This window comes from Oncorhynchus clarkii, chromosome 23 (genome assembly GCF_045791955.1).
Source record: "Oncorhynchus clarkii lewisi isolate Uvic-CL-2024 chromosome 23, UVic_Ocla_1.0, whole genome shotgun sequence".
In the NCBI taxonomy this organism is placed as follows: Eukaryota; Metazoa; Chordata; class Actinopteri; order Salmoniformes; family Salmonidae; genus Oncorhynchus; species Oncorhynchus clarkii.
In genome coordinates this window covers 41,602,568-41,618,580 of record NC_092169.1, presented here as the reverse complement: position 1 = coordinate 41,618,580, position 16,013 = coordinate 41,602,568, and the positions used below count along the sequence as shown (strand labels likewise).

The window sequence follows — 16,013 nt, the reverse complement described above, 5'->3', positions numbered from 1 at the left end:
TTAATTTAGAAAATAATGTATTTTGATCATCATCACATCAGATCAACTGACCACGTGGTGCAAGGACACCAACCTCTCCCTCAACGTGGTCAACGTGATCAAGACAACGGAGATGATTGTGGAAAAGGTTGACCGAGTACGCCCCCATTCTCATCAACGGAGCTGTAGTGGAGCAGGTTGAGAGCTTCAAGTTCCTTGGCGTCCACATCACCAATAAACTGACATGGTCCAAGTACATCAAGACAGGCGTGAAGAGGGCACGACAAAACCTATTCCCCCTCAGGAGACTTATACTTACTTATATATATATATATATATATATATTACTTCATGTCAGACACAGCAAAACGTCTGTCCTCTTAATATAAAGGTTTGTTTTCAGGTAAGGTAAAAAATAAAATAAAAATTAATCTGCCACTACTAACTAACAATTTAAATAGTCGGGGTAGGCATTTGATTACCTGTTCAGCAGTCTTATGGCTTGGGGGTAGAAGCTTGCCACCCCTTTTTCTGTAGTCCTCAATCAGCACTTTTGTCTTGCTCACGTTGAGGGAGATGTTGTTTTCCTGGCACCACACTGCCAGGTCTCTGATCTCCTCCCTGTAGGCTGTCTCATCATTGTCAGTGATCAGGCCTACCACCGTTGTGTCAACGACAAACTTAATGATGGTGTTAAAGTTGTGTATGAACGCGCAGTCATGGGTGAACAGGCAGTACAGGATGGGACTTAGTGATGAGCTTTGAGGGAACAATGGTGTTGAACGCTGAGCTGTAGTCAATGAACAGCATTCTCATGTAGGTGTTCCTTTTGTCCAGGAGGGAAAGGGCAGTGTGGAGTGCAATGGAGATTGCATAATCTGTGGAACTGTTTGGGCATTATGTGAATTGAAGTGGGTCTAGGGATTCCGGGATGATGGTATTGATGTGAGCCATGACCAGCCTTTCAAAGCACTCCAGATGTCTGTGCTGTGGGGCGGTAGTCATTTAGGCAGGTTAACTTGGCATTCTTGGGAACAGGAACTGGTCAGCTTGAAACATTTAGGCATTACAGACTCAGTCAGTGAGAGGCTGAACACGTCAGTGAAGACACTTGCCAGTTGGTCAGCGCAAGCTCTGAGTACGCATCCTGGTAATCCGTCTGGCCCTGGGGCCTTGTGAATGTTGACGTGTTTTAAGGTCTTACTCACATCGGCTATGGAGAGCGTGATCACATAGTCGTCCGGAACAGCTGGGGCTCCCTTGCATGGTTCAGTGTTGCTTGCCTCAAAGCGAGCATTGAAGGTATTTAGATCGTCTGGTAGGCTCGCGTCACTGGGCAGCATGCGGCTGAGTTTCCTTTGTAATCTGTAATAGTTTGCAAGCCCAGCCACATCCGACAAACGTCAGAGCCAGTTTAGTAGGATTCAATCTTAGTCCTGTATTGAAGCTTTGCCTGTTTGATGGTTCATCGGAAAGCGGGATTTCTTATAAGCGTACAGATTAGTATCCTGCTCTTGGAAAGTGGCAACTCTAGCTTTTAGCCCGGTGCAGATGTTGCCTATAATCCATAGCTTCTGGTTGGGATATGTACGAACGGTCACTGTGGTGTCAACATCATCGATGCACTTATTGATGAAGCCAGTGACTGATGTGGTAAACTCCTCAATGCCATCGGATAAATCCTGGAACATATTCCAGTCTGCGCTCGCAAATCGGTGACGTCACTTGCTCTGAGACCTTGATGTAGTGGTTCCCCTTGCTCTGCAAGGGCCGCGGCTTTTGTGGAGCGATGGGTAACGATGCTTCGTGGGTGACTGTTGTTGATGTGTGCAGAGGGTCCCTGGTTTGCGCCCAGGTATGGGCGAGGGGACGGTCTAAAGTTATACTGTTACACAAGTCACTGGTACTTCCTGCTTGACTTTTTTCTTGTAAGCAGGAATCAAGAGCTTTGAAAAGCTGTGTGTGGAGTAAAGGTGGTCTAGCATTTTTTTTCTTCTGGTTGCACATGTGACATGCTGGTAGAATGAGGTAAAAAGGATTACTAGGTAAAATGGCCACTAGAATTGCAGTTTCTGAGTGAGCATACTCTTGTTTGCTTAAGGCCTTATACAGCTCGTTGAGGGAGGTCTTCGTGCCAGCATAGGCTTATGGTGGTAAATTGACAGATGAAAAATATGGATTAAAACTCTTTTGGTAAATAGTGTGGTCTACAGCTTATCATGAGGTACTCTACCTCAGGCGAGCAAAACCTTGAGACTACCTTAATATTTTGATTGCGCACAAGCTGTTATTGACACAGACATAGACCACCACCCCCTGCTGTTCTGTCTTGCAGATGGACAGAAAATTCAGCCAACTGTATATTATCCACGTCGTCGTTCAGCATTACTCATTGAGACATAAGATCTTACAGTTTTTAATGTCCCGTTGGTATGATCGTTTTGAACGGAGCTCATTTTGTGTATTCTCTAGTGATTGCACGTTCGCCAGTAGGAACTACGGTAAAGGCAGATTATCCACTCACCGACACATTCTCACCAAGCCCCTGGATCTGCCCCCCCCTGTATCGGTTTCTCCTCTTCATACAAATGATGGGGATTTGAGTATGGTCTGGGAGGAGCCGTAAATAGTTCTCCTCAGATACGTTAAAGAAAAATAATTTGTCCAGTACATGGTGAGTAATTGCTGTTCTGATGTCCAGAAGCTATTTTCTGTCATAAGAGACGATGGCAGAAACATTATGTACAAAAAAAAGTTACAAACAACGCAAAAAAAAACACACAGAACAACACAATTGGTTAGGAGCCCGTAAAACGGCAGCCATCCCCACTGACGCCATTGTGTGTGTGTGTGTGTGTGTGTGTGTGTGTGTGTGTGTGTGTGTGTGTGTGTGTGTGTGGAGGATACAGGGACTTTGATCCAGAAGGAGGGGACATCTTATCTTTGTTCCACCTACTGTATGTGCTAAATTACTCCAAACCAATAACCTAGCTAATTCATTTAAAATGGGCAGATTGAGCCATAAGGGCAAAACAATAACCTGGCCAACTAATTTCTAATGGAAAGAATGAGCCATAAGGGCAAAACAATAACCTGGCCAATTAATTTCTAATGGAAAGAATGAGCCATAAGGGCAAAACAATAACCTGGCCAATTCATTTCTAATGGGCAGATTGAGCCATAAAGTCAAAACAATAACCTGGATAATTAATTTCTAATGGGCAGAATGAGCCATAAAGTCAAAACAATGACCTGGCTAATTAATTTCTAATGGGCAGATTGAGCCATAAAGTCAAAACAATAACCTGGCCAATTAATTTCTAATGGGCAGATTGAGCCATAAAGTCAAAACAATAACCTGGATAATTAATTTCTAATGGGCAGATTGAGCCATAAAGTCAAAACAATAACCTGGCCAATTAATTTCTAATGGGCAGAATGAGCCATAACATGAAACACTTGTAGAGAGCTGTTTCATAGGACACCTGCAGCATGTGGTGACAAAATATACAATTGAGAGAAAAGGAGAAAAATAGTAAAAATATTTGAATTTTGTGTGCTTTGTCAAAGCAACTTTCCCCTTTTGTGTAGTCTCTTGGTTCCCACAGTAGTTCTGGCAGGAGCCTACACCCTAGTCTCTCTATCACAACTCCCCCAGCCAGGCATCAGGAGAAGGGGAGAGGCCTATTCAATCATGAAAGATCGCTTTTTGAAATGGCACCAAGCTATGGATGGAAAAATAGTGGATCAGTTCCTAACTGGTTACCCATGACTAGACAGGCTCAGTACAACGCCAGGCCAATCGAGTGGGAAGTTTTTTTCCACAACATATAAATCATAACTCCAAGTTTAGCTCCTTCCCAAATATCCCAGTATCCCAATAATATAATAATCTTTACTGACTATACAGAGTTTAACATTATTCAACACAGTATTCTGGAATCATTAATATTCCAGAGATTGCCTCCACCACCAAAGGCCATGTATCCCTGTCACGACCTCCGCCGAAGTCGGTCCCTCTCCTTGTTCGGGCGGCGTTCGGCGGTCGACGTCACCTGCCTTCTAGCCATCGCCGATCCACTTAGAAATGACCTTGTTTTTGAAAGAAAAGCTTATTTTTTTGTCCATTAAAATAACATCAAATTTATCAGAAATACAGTGTAGACATTGTTAATGTTGTAAATGACAATTGTAGCTGGAAACAGCGAACAGCGTCATTAGCTTTGAGACCTTGAAGTAGTGGTTCCCCTTGCTCTGCAAGGGCCGTGGCTTTTGTGGAGCGATGGGTAACGATGCTTCGTGGGTGTCAGTTGTCTATGTGTGTAGAGGGTCCCTGGTTCGAGCCCGGGTAGGTGCAAGGGGACGGAGTAAAGTTAAACTGTTACATTAGCACAGCTGAAAACTGTTGTCCTGATTAAAACCTGTTGCGACGACCAAACCCGGATCCGGGATTCTATTTATAGACCTAAGCTCATTACCATAATGCAACGTTAACTATTCATGAAAATCGCAAATGAAATGAAATAAATATGCTATCTCTCAAGCCTTTTGTTAACAACACTGTCATCTCAGATTTTCTAAATATGCTTTTAAACCATAGGAAAACAATCATTTGTGTAACAGTAGCTAGCTAGCGTAGCATTTAGCGTTAGCATTAGCGTTAGCATTTAGCAGGCAACTATCACAAAAACAAGTAAAGCCTTCAAATAAAATAACTTACCTTTGAAGAACTTCTGATGTTTTCAATGAGGAGACTCTCAGTTAGATAGCAGATGCTCAGTTTTTCCAAAAAGATTCTTTGTGTATTAGAAATAGCTCCGTTTTGTACATCACATTTGGCTACCAAAAAAAAGAATAATAAAAAACGAAAATTCAGCCCTCAAAACGCAAACTTTTTTCCAAATTAACTCCATAATATCGACTGAAACATGGCAAACGTGGTTTAGAATCAATCCTCAAGGTGTTTTTCCACATATCTCTTCGATGATATATCCTTCGTGGAAGCCTGTTTTCTCCTTGCTCTCAAATGGAAAAATAATTGCACCTGGCTTTGCGCTCCAATTTCGACGCAGGGACACCAGGCAGACACTTGGAAAATGTAGTCTCTTATGGTCAATCTTCCAATGATATGCCTACAAATACGTCACAATGCTGCAAACACCTTGGGGAAACGACATAAAGTGTAGGCTCATTCCTTGCGCAATCACAGCCATATAAGGAGACAATGGAAAACAGAGCTTCAGAGATTCTGCTCATTTCCTGGTTGACGTATCATCTTGGTTTCGCCTGTAGAATGAGTTCTGGGGCACTTACAGACAATATCTTTGCAGATTCTGAAACTTCAGAGTGTTTTCTTTCCAAAACGGTCATTAATATGCATAGTCGAGCATCTTTTCGTGACAAAATATTGCGCTTAAAACGGGAACGTTTTTTATCCAAAAATGAAATAGCGCCCCTAGAGATCCAAGAGGAGAAGCAATGAAACTGGCCTTCTTTAGGCTAGTTGAGTATCTGGAGCATCAGCATTTATGGGTTCAATTACAGGATCAAAATGGCCAGAAACAAAGGACTTTCTTCTGAAACTCGTCAGTCTATTCTTGTTCTGAGAAATGAAGCCTATTCCATGCGAGAAATTGCCAAGAAACTGAAGATCTCGTACAACGCTGTGCTCCCTTCACAGACAGCGCAAACTGGCTCTAACGAGAATAGAAAGAGAAGTGGGAGGCCCCGGTGCACAACTGAGCAAGAGGACAAGTACATTAGAGTGTCTAGTTTGAGAAACAGATGCCTCACAAATCTACTGGCAGCTTCATTAAATAGTACCCACAAAACACCAGTCTCAATGTCAACAGTGAAGAGGCGACTCCGGGGTGCTGGCCTTCTAGGCAGATTTGCAAAGAAAAAGCCATACCTCAGACTGGCCAATAAAAATAAAAGATTAAGATGGGCAAAAGAACACAGACACTGGACAGAGGAACCATTTTGAGCCTGTAATCGAACCCAAAAATGCTGATGCTCTACATACTCAACTAGTCTAAAGAAGGCCAGGTTATCGCTTCTTTAATCAAGAACAACAGTTTTCAGCTGTGCTAACATAATTGCATAAGGGTTTTCTAATGATCAATCAGCCTTTTAAAATGATTAACTTGGATTAGCTTTCACAAGGTAACATTGGAACACAGAAGTGGTTGCTGATAATGGGCCTCTGTACGCCTATGTAGATTTCATAAAAAATCTGCCGATTCCATCTACAATAGTCATTTACAACATTAACAATGTCTACACTGTATTTCTGATCAATTTGATGTTATTTTAATGGACAATTTCTTTTGCTTTTCTTTCTAAAACAAGGACATTTCTAAGTGACCCCAAACTTTTGAACGGTAGTGTATATAGTCTACAAATAATATTATGGCACAGTTGGAGTCTGTGTGTGTCTACGAATAGGACCAGGGATGCGGTTTGGACAGTCTAAAAAGGCGCAGACCATATTATTTTTGTCTCCAATAATAAAAAATAAAAAAAGGCAAAAGCTTTGATTTCTCTCAAATGACATCCCCACTACATGTCTGTTACTGGACAAGTTTATCAGAACAATGAATGAGCTGATGAATGATTTGCTGTAATTTATGTTGTGAAACTCCCTCCTCTCATTGAGAAGATCATTGAGTTATGTAATTGTGGTCCGAGTGGACTGGACTGGAGTAAACTGGGCAAGGTCAGGAGGGGACAGCTGTAGCCATGTAACAGGATTTCTCAGGTCTACTGATCCAATAACCCTACACACTGATAGAAGCCAGGTGGGATTTCAGCTTTCAGCGCCTAGCCTACAGTACACACAAGATAACACACAGGACACAAAAACCCTGCTTTCCTCCTCGTCAGTGTTCCTCTGAAGTATGGGATATCCACAAGTGGAAGGGTCGCTGGCCTTTATAGGGAAATCATCGTAGATTATAAATGAGCTATTATTAAGTTATAATTGAATGTGATGTTCCTACTAAACACTTCTATCTGGCATTCCCTTCCTGTGTACATGACACATTCACTGTTTACTGTCAACACCGTCTCAGCGTATGGTACCATGGTTACAGTCATACAATTTCATTTCAATGCCACTCTCCATTCACATCAACCCCATTCTCCAAATCCTTTACCCCCCTCCCCACACCTCTCCTTCCATTCCCTTTACAGTATTGATACAGTACCAGGACAGGACTCCCATTGAAAAATAATTTATTTTGGAAATGTACGGTGATCATATATCCATTCAGAATCAGCATAATGATAGTTATTTTATTTGCGTACAGTGACATCACCCCACAGAGAAAAAAACACATGACAATTTTGGAATTATGATTAAACTGTGACTACCATTAAATGTGTCTGTGTCCTGCCTGTAGCTGCACTAGTATGTGGCTGTGTCCTGCCTGTGGCTTCTGTGTCCTGCCTGTGGCAGTACTAGTATGTGGCTGTGTCCTGCCTGTGGCTGTACTAGTATATGGCTGTGTTCTGCCTGTGGCTGTACTAGTATGTGGCTGTGTCCTGCCTGTGGCTGTGCTATTATGTGGCTGTGTCCTGCCTGTGGCTGTGCTAGTATGTGGCTGTGTCCTGCCTGTGGCTGCTGTGTTCTGCCTGTGGCTGTCTTGCCTGTGGCTGCTGTTTCCTGCCTGTGTCTGTGTCTTTCCTGTGGCTGCTGTGTCCTGCCTGTGGCTGCTGTGTTCTACCTGCTACTCTACTAGTATATGGCTGTGTCCTTCCAGTTGCTGTAATAGTATGTGGCTGTGTCCTGCCTGTGGCTGTACTAGTATGTGGCTGTGTCCTGCCTGTGACTGCTGTGTCCTGCCTGTGGCTGTAATAGTATGTGGCTGTGTCTTTCCTGTGGCTGCTATGTCCTGCCTATGGCTGTGCTAGTATGTGGCTGTGTCCTGCCTGTGGCTGTACATAGCATGTGGCTGTGTCCTGCCTGTGGCTGTACTAGTATGTGGCTATATCCTGCCTGTGGCTATACTAGTATGTGCCTGTGGCTCTACTAGTATGTGGCTGTGGCTCTACTAGTATGTGGCTGTGTTCTTCTTGTTGCTGTACTAGTATGTGGCTGTGTTCTGCCTGTGGCTGTACTAGTGTGGCTGTGTCCTGCCTGTGGCTGTGTACAGTATGTGCCCTTTAAGCTGGTCATGGAGGGCAGTTGCCAGGCAGGCAGTGCCTACCTACGCCCCCTCTTCTTCTTCTGAGCATCCTGTACAGTCTCTTGTATCCAGACACACAGTGGACGCTCCAAAGCTTTTGTCGAAGAAGTGTTATCATCAATCGTCAGCACAGACAATAGTTTCATATTCAGATAGTCAATCACAACTGCATTGTGTATTTGTGAATCCATTCCATGACATCATCGCTTTGCTTCGGCTCAAAGGCTTCCTGCCCGCGATGATGATGTCACTGACAGAGAGCAGCACCTGAGCCAGATGAGACATGCAGAGGCGCCTATTCTCTGTCTGTTTTTCAAAATGGCTCTTGTGTCTGAGCCTGCCCCTTTCTGTATGCCCACATGTGAGAATCATTGAACTCAAAGAAACTTAAAATGTTGCTGGCTGTGTTATCATGACACATAGTATATACATCATTACACATTCACTGTCTACTGTCAACACCATCTCAGTGTATGCTACCATGGTTACAGTCATACAATTTCAAGGTCACTCTCCATTCACATCAACCCCCTTACTTACACACACTCCTTCCATACCCTTTACAGTATGCAGTACCAGAACTCCCATTGAAAAATTATTCATTTTGGAAATGTACCGTGATCATATATCCATTCAGAATCAGCATAATGATGGTTATTTTATTTGCGTACAGTGAAATCACCCCACAGAGAAAAAAGCAGAAGAGAATTTTGGAATGATGATTAAACTGTGACTACCACCACTGAGTCTGGAATGACATGTACGTGCCCTTTCAGCTTGCCATGGAGGGCAGGAGCCAGGAGGGCAATGCCTTAGCCTGGGCATCCTGTACACACAGTGGATGCTATGTATAAAGCTTATGTTGAAGAAGTGTTATCATCACACGTCAGCACAGACAATAGTCTCATTCAGATAGGACTCATAGTCAGTCACACATGCATTGTGCGCTCATCATCACCATCATTGTTACACAACATGAGAGAGAGGTGAATCCATTCCATGACATCTCTTTGTAAAAGCTCAAAGACTTCCCATGATGATGTCACTGACAGAGAGCAGCAACTGAGCTAGATGAGAGAGAGCCCAAAGAGCCGATAGATGAAGAGCTCCAGAAACTGCTTCTCCAATAGAAATCCCAGATCACGCTTGTAGTCGATGTCATGGGCAATGTTAGCTAGCTTAGCTCATGTGCAGGCCGTAAAATCAAAGGCACTCCTTCTATATAAAGTTGTTTTTTTACAAAATGAAAAAAAAGTGTCAGTTTGTCACTTTCACGAGGTCAAAGTAATAACATGTTCAGCTACTTATGACATCTCGAGTCTAATCTGGGTTTGAGAACTCTGCGGAGACCAGCGGAAATGCATATTCTCCGTCTGTTTTCCTAAATGGCCCACATGTCTGAGCCTGCTCCACTCTGTGTGCCCACATGTGGGAACCACTGAACTCAAAGAACACTTTACATGCTGTCTGTGTTATCATTTCCAGTCTTTATAGTTTGATGTGGAAGCATGATGATGTCACTGATGTTGTTGTGGGCCACTGGGCATGTGCGGTGGCGGTGTGTTGATGAGGGTTGTGAGTGAGTCGTGATGCCACAGGTTAGGTTAGATCATCAGTATAGGAAGGGCTTTTAGATGTCTTCACACCCAGCACCTGTCCGATCTGTAGAAGGCTCATAGTGGCTGATGAGCCTCTGTAGGAGTAATGACCTGGATTGCATCCCAAATGGTACACTATTCTCCTTTTATTGCACTAGTTTTGACCAGTCCCATAAGACTCTGGTCAAAGTAGTAAACTATATAGGGAATAGGGTACCATTTGGGCCGCATACCCTGGTCAGACCCATTAAACTTCTTTAGTGATGTCAGATCAATACACTGTACAAATATACGTTATAAATAGGGATTAACACCAGTATCCGCGAGCCCCCCCTCCTCCCCCCCAAAAAAATGACGGGATATCGGGAACAATAATATGCAGTGCTTTCGGAAAGAATTCAGACCCTGACTTTTTCCACATTTTGTTTGGTTACAGCCTTATTCTAAAATGTATTAAATAAAAAACTGTCCTCGTCAATCTAAACACAATATCCCATAAAGACAAAGTGAAAACAGTTTTTTTTTTTTTTTTTTTTGCAAATGTATTAAAAGACAAACAGAAATACCTTATTTACATAAGTATTTAGACACTTTGCTATGAGACTCAATTGAGCTCAGGTGCATCCTGTTTCCATTAATCATCCTTGAGATGTTTCTGCAACTTGATGAGAGTCCACCTGTGGTAAATTCAATTGATTGGAAATTATTTGGAGAGGCACACCTGTCTATATAAGGTCTCACAGTCAACAGTGCATGTCAGAGCAAAAACCAAGGCATGAGGTCGAAGGAATTGTCCGTAGAGCGCCGAGACCGGATTGTTTAAAGGCACATATCTTGGGAAGCGTACCAAATAATTTCTGCAGCATGAAGGTCCCCAAGAACACAGTGGCCTCCATCATTGTTAAATGGAAGAAGTTTGTAACCAACAAGACTCTTCCTAGAGCTGGCCGGCTGGCCAAACTAAGCAATCGGGAAGAAGGGTCTTGGTCGGGAGGTGACCAAGAACCCGATGGTCACTCTGACTGAGCTCCAGAGTTCCTCTGTGGAGACGAGAGAACCTTCAAGAAGGACAACCATCTCTGCAGCACTCCACCAATCAGGCCTTTATGGTAGAGTCGCCAGACGGAAGCCACACTCAGTAAAAGACATGTGTATACCTGCTTGGAGTTTGCCAAAAGGCACCCAAAGACTCTCAGACATTGAGAAACAAGATTTTCTTGTCTGATGAAACCAAGATTGAACTCTTTGGCATGAATGCCAAGCGTCACGTCTGGAGAGAACCTATCACGATCGCTACAGGGAAGCATGGTGGTGGCAGCATCATGCTGTGGACATGTTTTTCAGCGGCAGGGACTGGGAGACTAGTCAGGATCGAGGCAAAGATGAGCGGAGAAAAGTACAGAGAGATCCTTTCTGAAAACCTGCTGCTGGGGCGAAGGTTCACCGTCCAAAAGGACAACAACCCTAAGCACACAGCCAACACAACACAGGAGTGGCTCTGAATGTCCTTGAGTGAACCAGCCCGAGCCCGGACTTGAACCCGATTGAACATCTCTGGAGACCTGAAAATAGCTGTGCAGCAATGCTCCCCATCGAACCTGACAGAGCTTGAGAGGATCTGCAGAGAAGAATGGGAGAAACTTCCCAAATACAGGTGTGCCAAGCTTGTAGCATCATACCCAAGAAGACTCAAGGCTGTTATCGCTGCCAAAGGTGCTTCAACAAAGTATGGAGTAAAGGGTCTGAATACTTATGTAAATTTGATGTCTGTTTTTTATTTTTTATAAATTCGCAAAAAATTCTAAAATCCTGTTTTATCTTTGTCATTATGGGGTATTGTGTTTAGATTCATGAGGGGGGAAAAAACGATTTAATCCATTTTAGAATAAGGCTGTAACCTACCAAAATGTGGAAAAAGTCAAGGGATCTGAATACTTTCCAAAGGCACTTTATAATTTCTATGGAAAAATATTAAACAGATTTTAACTATCTGACTTCATCCACACAATAGACCACTGATCACACTGATAGCGGCCTACCAATTCAGACTATGCAACACAAGTCCCCAATAGATTCCCTTTAACTGGCATCGTTGACTATCATGAAACTGTAGCAGACTACATGTGACCTTTGCTTACCATAACTGCGTTGAATCTCAATCTCACGTTCACAAATCTCCAAACTAGCTTTGGCAGAGGCTCCAAAATATAAACTTCTACTCACTGTTAACAAAACGGCTGATACATTGTGTCCTCAGAAGCACTCAAGGAAATAGACATTTGCAACGTTGTTCCATGATGTTACACTAACAAAAGTGAGAGCATGATTTTAAAGATCTGCAGGGAATTGATAAACCATGGTGCTGAATCTCCGCTACTGCGGCCATTTGCTTTTCTGTTTGTTTAGCACAGCATCAGACTACATTCCCTAAGACTAAGCCAACACAGTAAGCGGCAGGTATTCTAGCGGTTAAGAGCATTGGGCCAGTAACTGAAAGATTGCTGGTTTGAATCCCGAGGCGACGAGGTGAAAAATCTGATGTGCCCATGAGCATTTCACTTAACCCTAATTGCTCCTGTAAGTCCCTCTGGATAAGATAGTCTGCTAAATGACTAAGCTGTTGTCAAAACCACCACTACTTGGCCTCATTCCCATAATAGTGAGAGGAAAGGACCAACAAGCTTTCCATCAATGGTAGGCTAAAACGAATGACGTTTTCACTAGGCTGTAATAACCTCCGGATATTTTACAAGTCGACCAACAGTGCTTCATATGCCTACATTAAAACTAGATTACATCAACGAAATAGTGTAGTGACTTTGAGAACTTTTAGTTGATTAAAATGAAACAAAATCAAGAAACTGTTAGATTCCTGTGTATATTTTTCAGTGGTAGAATTATGTCAGATTTCCTTCGCTGGTATTATATGCTTTTAAATAGCACTTCCGCTTTCAACAGGCATACTGGGATGCTTGAGAATGGCTTGTAAGGGAACATTTTCAGGAAAATATGAATCCCTAGTTATAATCAACCATGGCATGTCTGATCCACTAAAGGATACAAAGAACTTGCAGACCAACCTCAACATTTTTACTTCAGACATACACTACATTTCCCATATCTGCCAAGGCGGGCAGGGAACTAGGAACATGGTGTGCAGCACAGAGATGTGACCTGCCTGTGACATCGAAATGCTGTCAGACACAATAGTGCGTACCCTATAGGCCAGCCCAGATAACTGCTGAGGATCATGGTCCATAGGTTAAATAGGGGGAGGTCACTAACATATCTCACATTAACACCAATAAACTTAATTGACCTAATTGGACAGGACTGGGCATTTAACGACTGCCAGTGGGCTCATTTCAGCCTCAATCTCCCCCTTCCTCCTCACTTTCATTACTTTGTCTTTTCTATACAAATCAAATCAAATCCATTTACCCTGTTCCTCTTTCCGTCCTACAAACTCTACTCATTTCGGTCGCTTGTATGGCTCCATTTTGGGATCCCAGTTTCATTGGTGCTTGTTATCCGAGTGTGGATTGACGCTATGACACTTTTATCATCTTGTAGATATTTTTTTCCAATAAACTCTTGCCTTTTTACAGTATCTAACTAAATTATTCTCTTGTTGTATGTGTGTAGAAGTGTAACAATGAAAAAGAGAAAATAAATAATACATTGAAACTCATGCAAATCAATCAAACAGAAACATGAATAGATACTGTCTTGTTCTCAGCAGATGTCTATGGGTTAAAGAAAACTATACCAGCACACGCACACAAATAAAACTACCAGCACACGCACACAAATAAAACTATACCAGCACACGCACACAAATAAAACTATACCAGCACACGCACACAAATAAAACTATACCAGCACATGCACACAAGAGGAACAATGTACTGGAATAAAGTATGTAACTTCTGTCATGTCTGTGTACAGTATGATCCTTAAAACACAACTCAGTAATAAAAAGGAAAGAAGAAAAACAAGAAAGAAAAAACAGAGAAACAGAAATCAATATGGTGGATTCTGAGGGTTTCTTTAGTGTTGGGTATTTACTCTCTAGACACGTTGGGCAGCAGGGTGGGTTTTGTTTTCAGAAGGGAACACAGATCCCTCTCGGAATCAAACGAATGAGGAGAACCCGGCGATGGGGGCCCGAGATACAGGGGCTGGGCTGGGGCTGCTGGGGGGCCAGTAGGACAGGGTGTTGGAGTGGCTGGGAGGGGTGGAGTTGGAAAGCTGCTGAGAGGGGGTTGGAGTCCGGCTGCCTTTAGGCCTGAACAGACTACCCTGGCCCTGGGGTGTGAGGCCCTGGGGTTGACCATGGGGCTGGGTCTGGGGTAGAGGGGTGGTGGAGGTGAGCTGGGGTGGCAGCGGGGGCAGGGGTGGTGACGGGGCGCAGGGCTCCGGGTCACCCGACTCTGATTCTGTATAATTGTAGGCCTGTGCCCGGGAGATGCCCTTCTGCTGGCGGCGCCAGGAGTTGTAGTAGGTGGGGTCACTGATGTAGTGGCTCACAAAGGAGTGTGTCTTCTGTCTGTGCTGGTCCACTTCGTACTCACTGTCACTGCCCTGAGAGGGGAGAAGGGGGAGAGGGGAGGGGAGAGGACATGGGAGGAGGGGTATGGGGAGAGATGGAATAGGGGGAGGGAGAGGACAGGGGAGGAGGAGAGGTGGGGAGGGGTATGGGGAGAGATGGAATAGGGGGAGGGAGAGGACAGGGGAGGAGGAGAGGAGGGGTATGGGGAGAGATGGAGTAGGGGGAGGGAGAGGACAGGGAAGGAGGAGAGGAGGGGTATGGGGAGAGATGGAATAGGGGGAGTGAGAGGACAGGGGAGGAGGAGAGGAGGGGTATGGGGAGAGATGGAGTAGGGGGAGGGAGATGACAGGGGAGGAGGAGAGGTGGAGAGGGGTATGGAGAGAGATGGAGTAGGGGGAGGGAGAGAACAGGGGAGGAGGAGAGGGGGGATGGAGTTGGGGGAGGGAGAGGGGAAAAGGGAGGGGGAGGGAGAGAGAGGAGATGTTATCAGCACAATACCACATATTTGTCTGAGAAGTTAGAGATGTGATAATGTGTTTTATTGGGAGGTTCAGAGCACAGTGTCTTTCTATAGCACGCACGCACACACACACGCACACACACGCACACGCACACACACACACACACACACACACACACACACACCACCAAACACACCCACTCCCAACACACACTGTTGCTGCGGGTGATTCCCTGATCCACCTCTACGCAGACGACACCATTCTGTATACATCTGGCCCCCTTCTTTGGACACTGTGTTAACAAACCTCCAAACGAGCTTCAATGCCATACAACACTCCTTCTGTGGCCTCCAACTGCTCTTAAAAAAGCAGGTAAAACTAAATGCATGCTCTTCAACCGATCACCCGCCCGCCCGACTAGTATCACTACTCTGGACAGTTCTGACTTGAATATGTGGACAACTACAAATACCTAGGTGTCTGGTTAGACTGTAAACTCTCCTTCCTGCAAACTGGATGCAGTCTATCACAGTGCCATCCGTTTTGTGACCAAAGCTCCATATACCACCTACCACTGCGGCCTGTATGCACTCATCGGCTGGCCCTCGCTACATATTCGTTGCCAGACCCACTGGCTCCAGGTCATCTATAAGTCTATGCTAGGTAAAGCTTTATCTCATCTCACTGGTCACCACAACAACACCCCCTTTGGCCCCCTTTCCTTCCAGTTCTCTGCTGCCAATGACTCTGCTGCCAATTTGGAGACATATCTCCCTCACTAACTTTAAGCATCAGCTGTCAGAGCAGCTTATCGATCGCTGCAGCTGTACACAGCCCATCTGTAAATAGCCCGTCCAATCTACCTACCTCATCCCCATATTGTTTTTATTTACTTTTTTCCTCTTTTGCACACCAGTATTTCTACTTGCACATAATCATCTGCACATCTATCACTCCAGTGTTCATTTGCTAAATTGTAATTACTTCGCTACTATGGCCTATTTATTGCCTACCTTCTCACGCCATTTGCACAAACTGTATATAGACTTTTTCTATTGTGTTATTGACTGTACGTTTGTTAATTTCATGTGTAACTCTGTGTTGTTGTTTTTGTCACACTGCTTTGCTTTATCTTGGCCAAGTCACAGTTTTAAACAATAACTTGTTCTCAACTGGCCTACCTGGTTAAATAAAGGTGAAATAAAAAATGTATAAATAAACACACACACACCTC

General features: G+C 44.0%; 1 protein-coding gene across 1 annotated transcript in view; it reads right to left on the bottom strand.

Moving 5' to 3' along the window:
- Positions 1-13,900: 13,900 nt before the first annotated feature.
- LOC139381372 (protein sidekick-2-like) overlaps positions 13,901-16,013 on the bottom strand; it is a 605,846-nt gene continuing 603,733 nt past the window's right edge. Inside the window, exon 46 of the mRNA XM_071124848.1 lies at positions 13,901-14,350. Coding sequence (XP_070980949.1) covers positions 13,901-14,350 — 450 coding nt within the window. The remainder of the gene's footprint in view (positions 14,351-16,013) is intronic.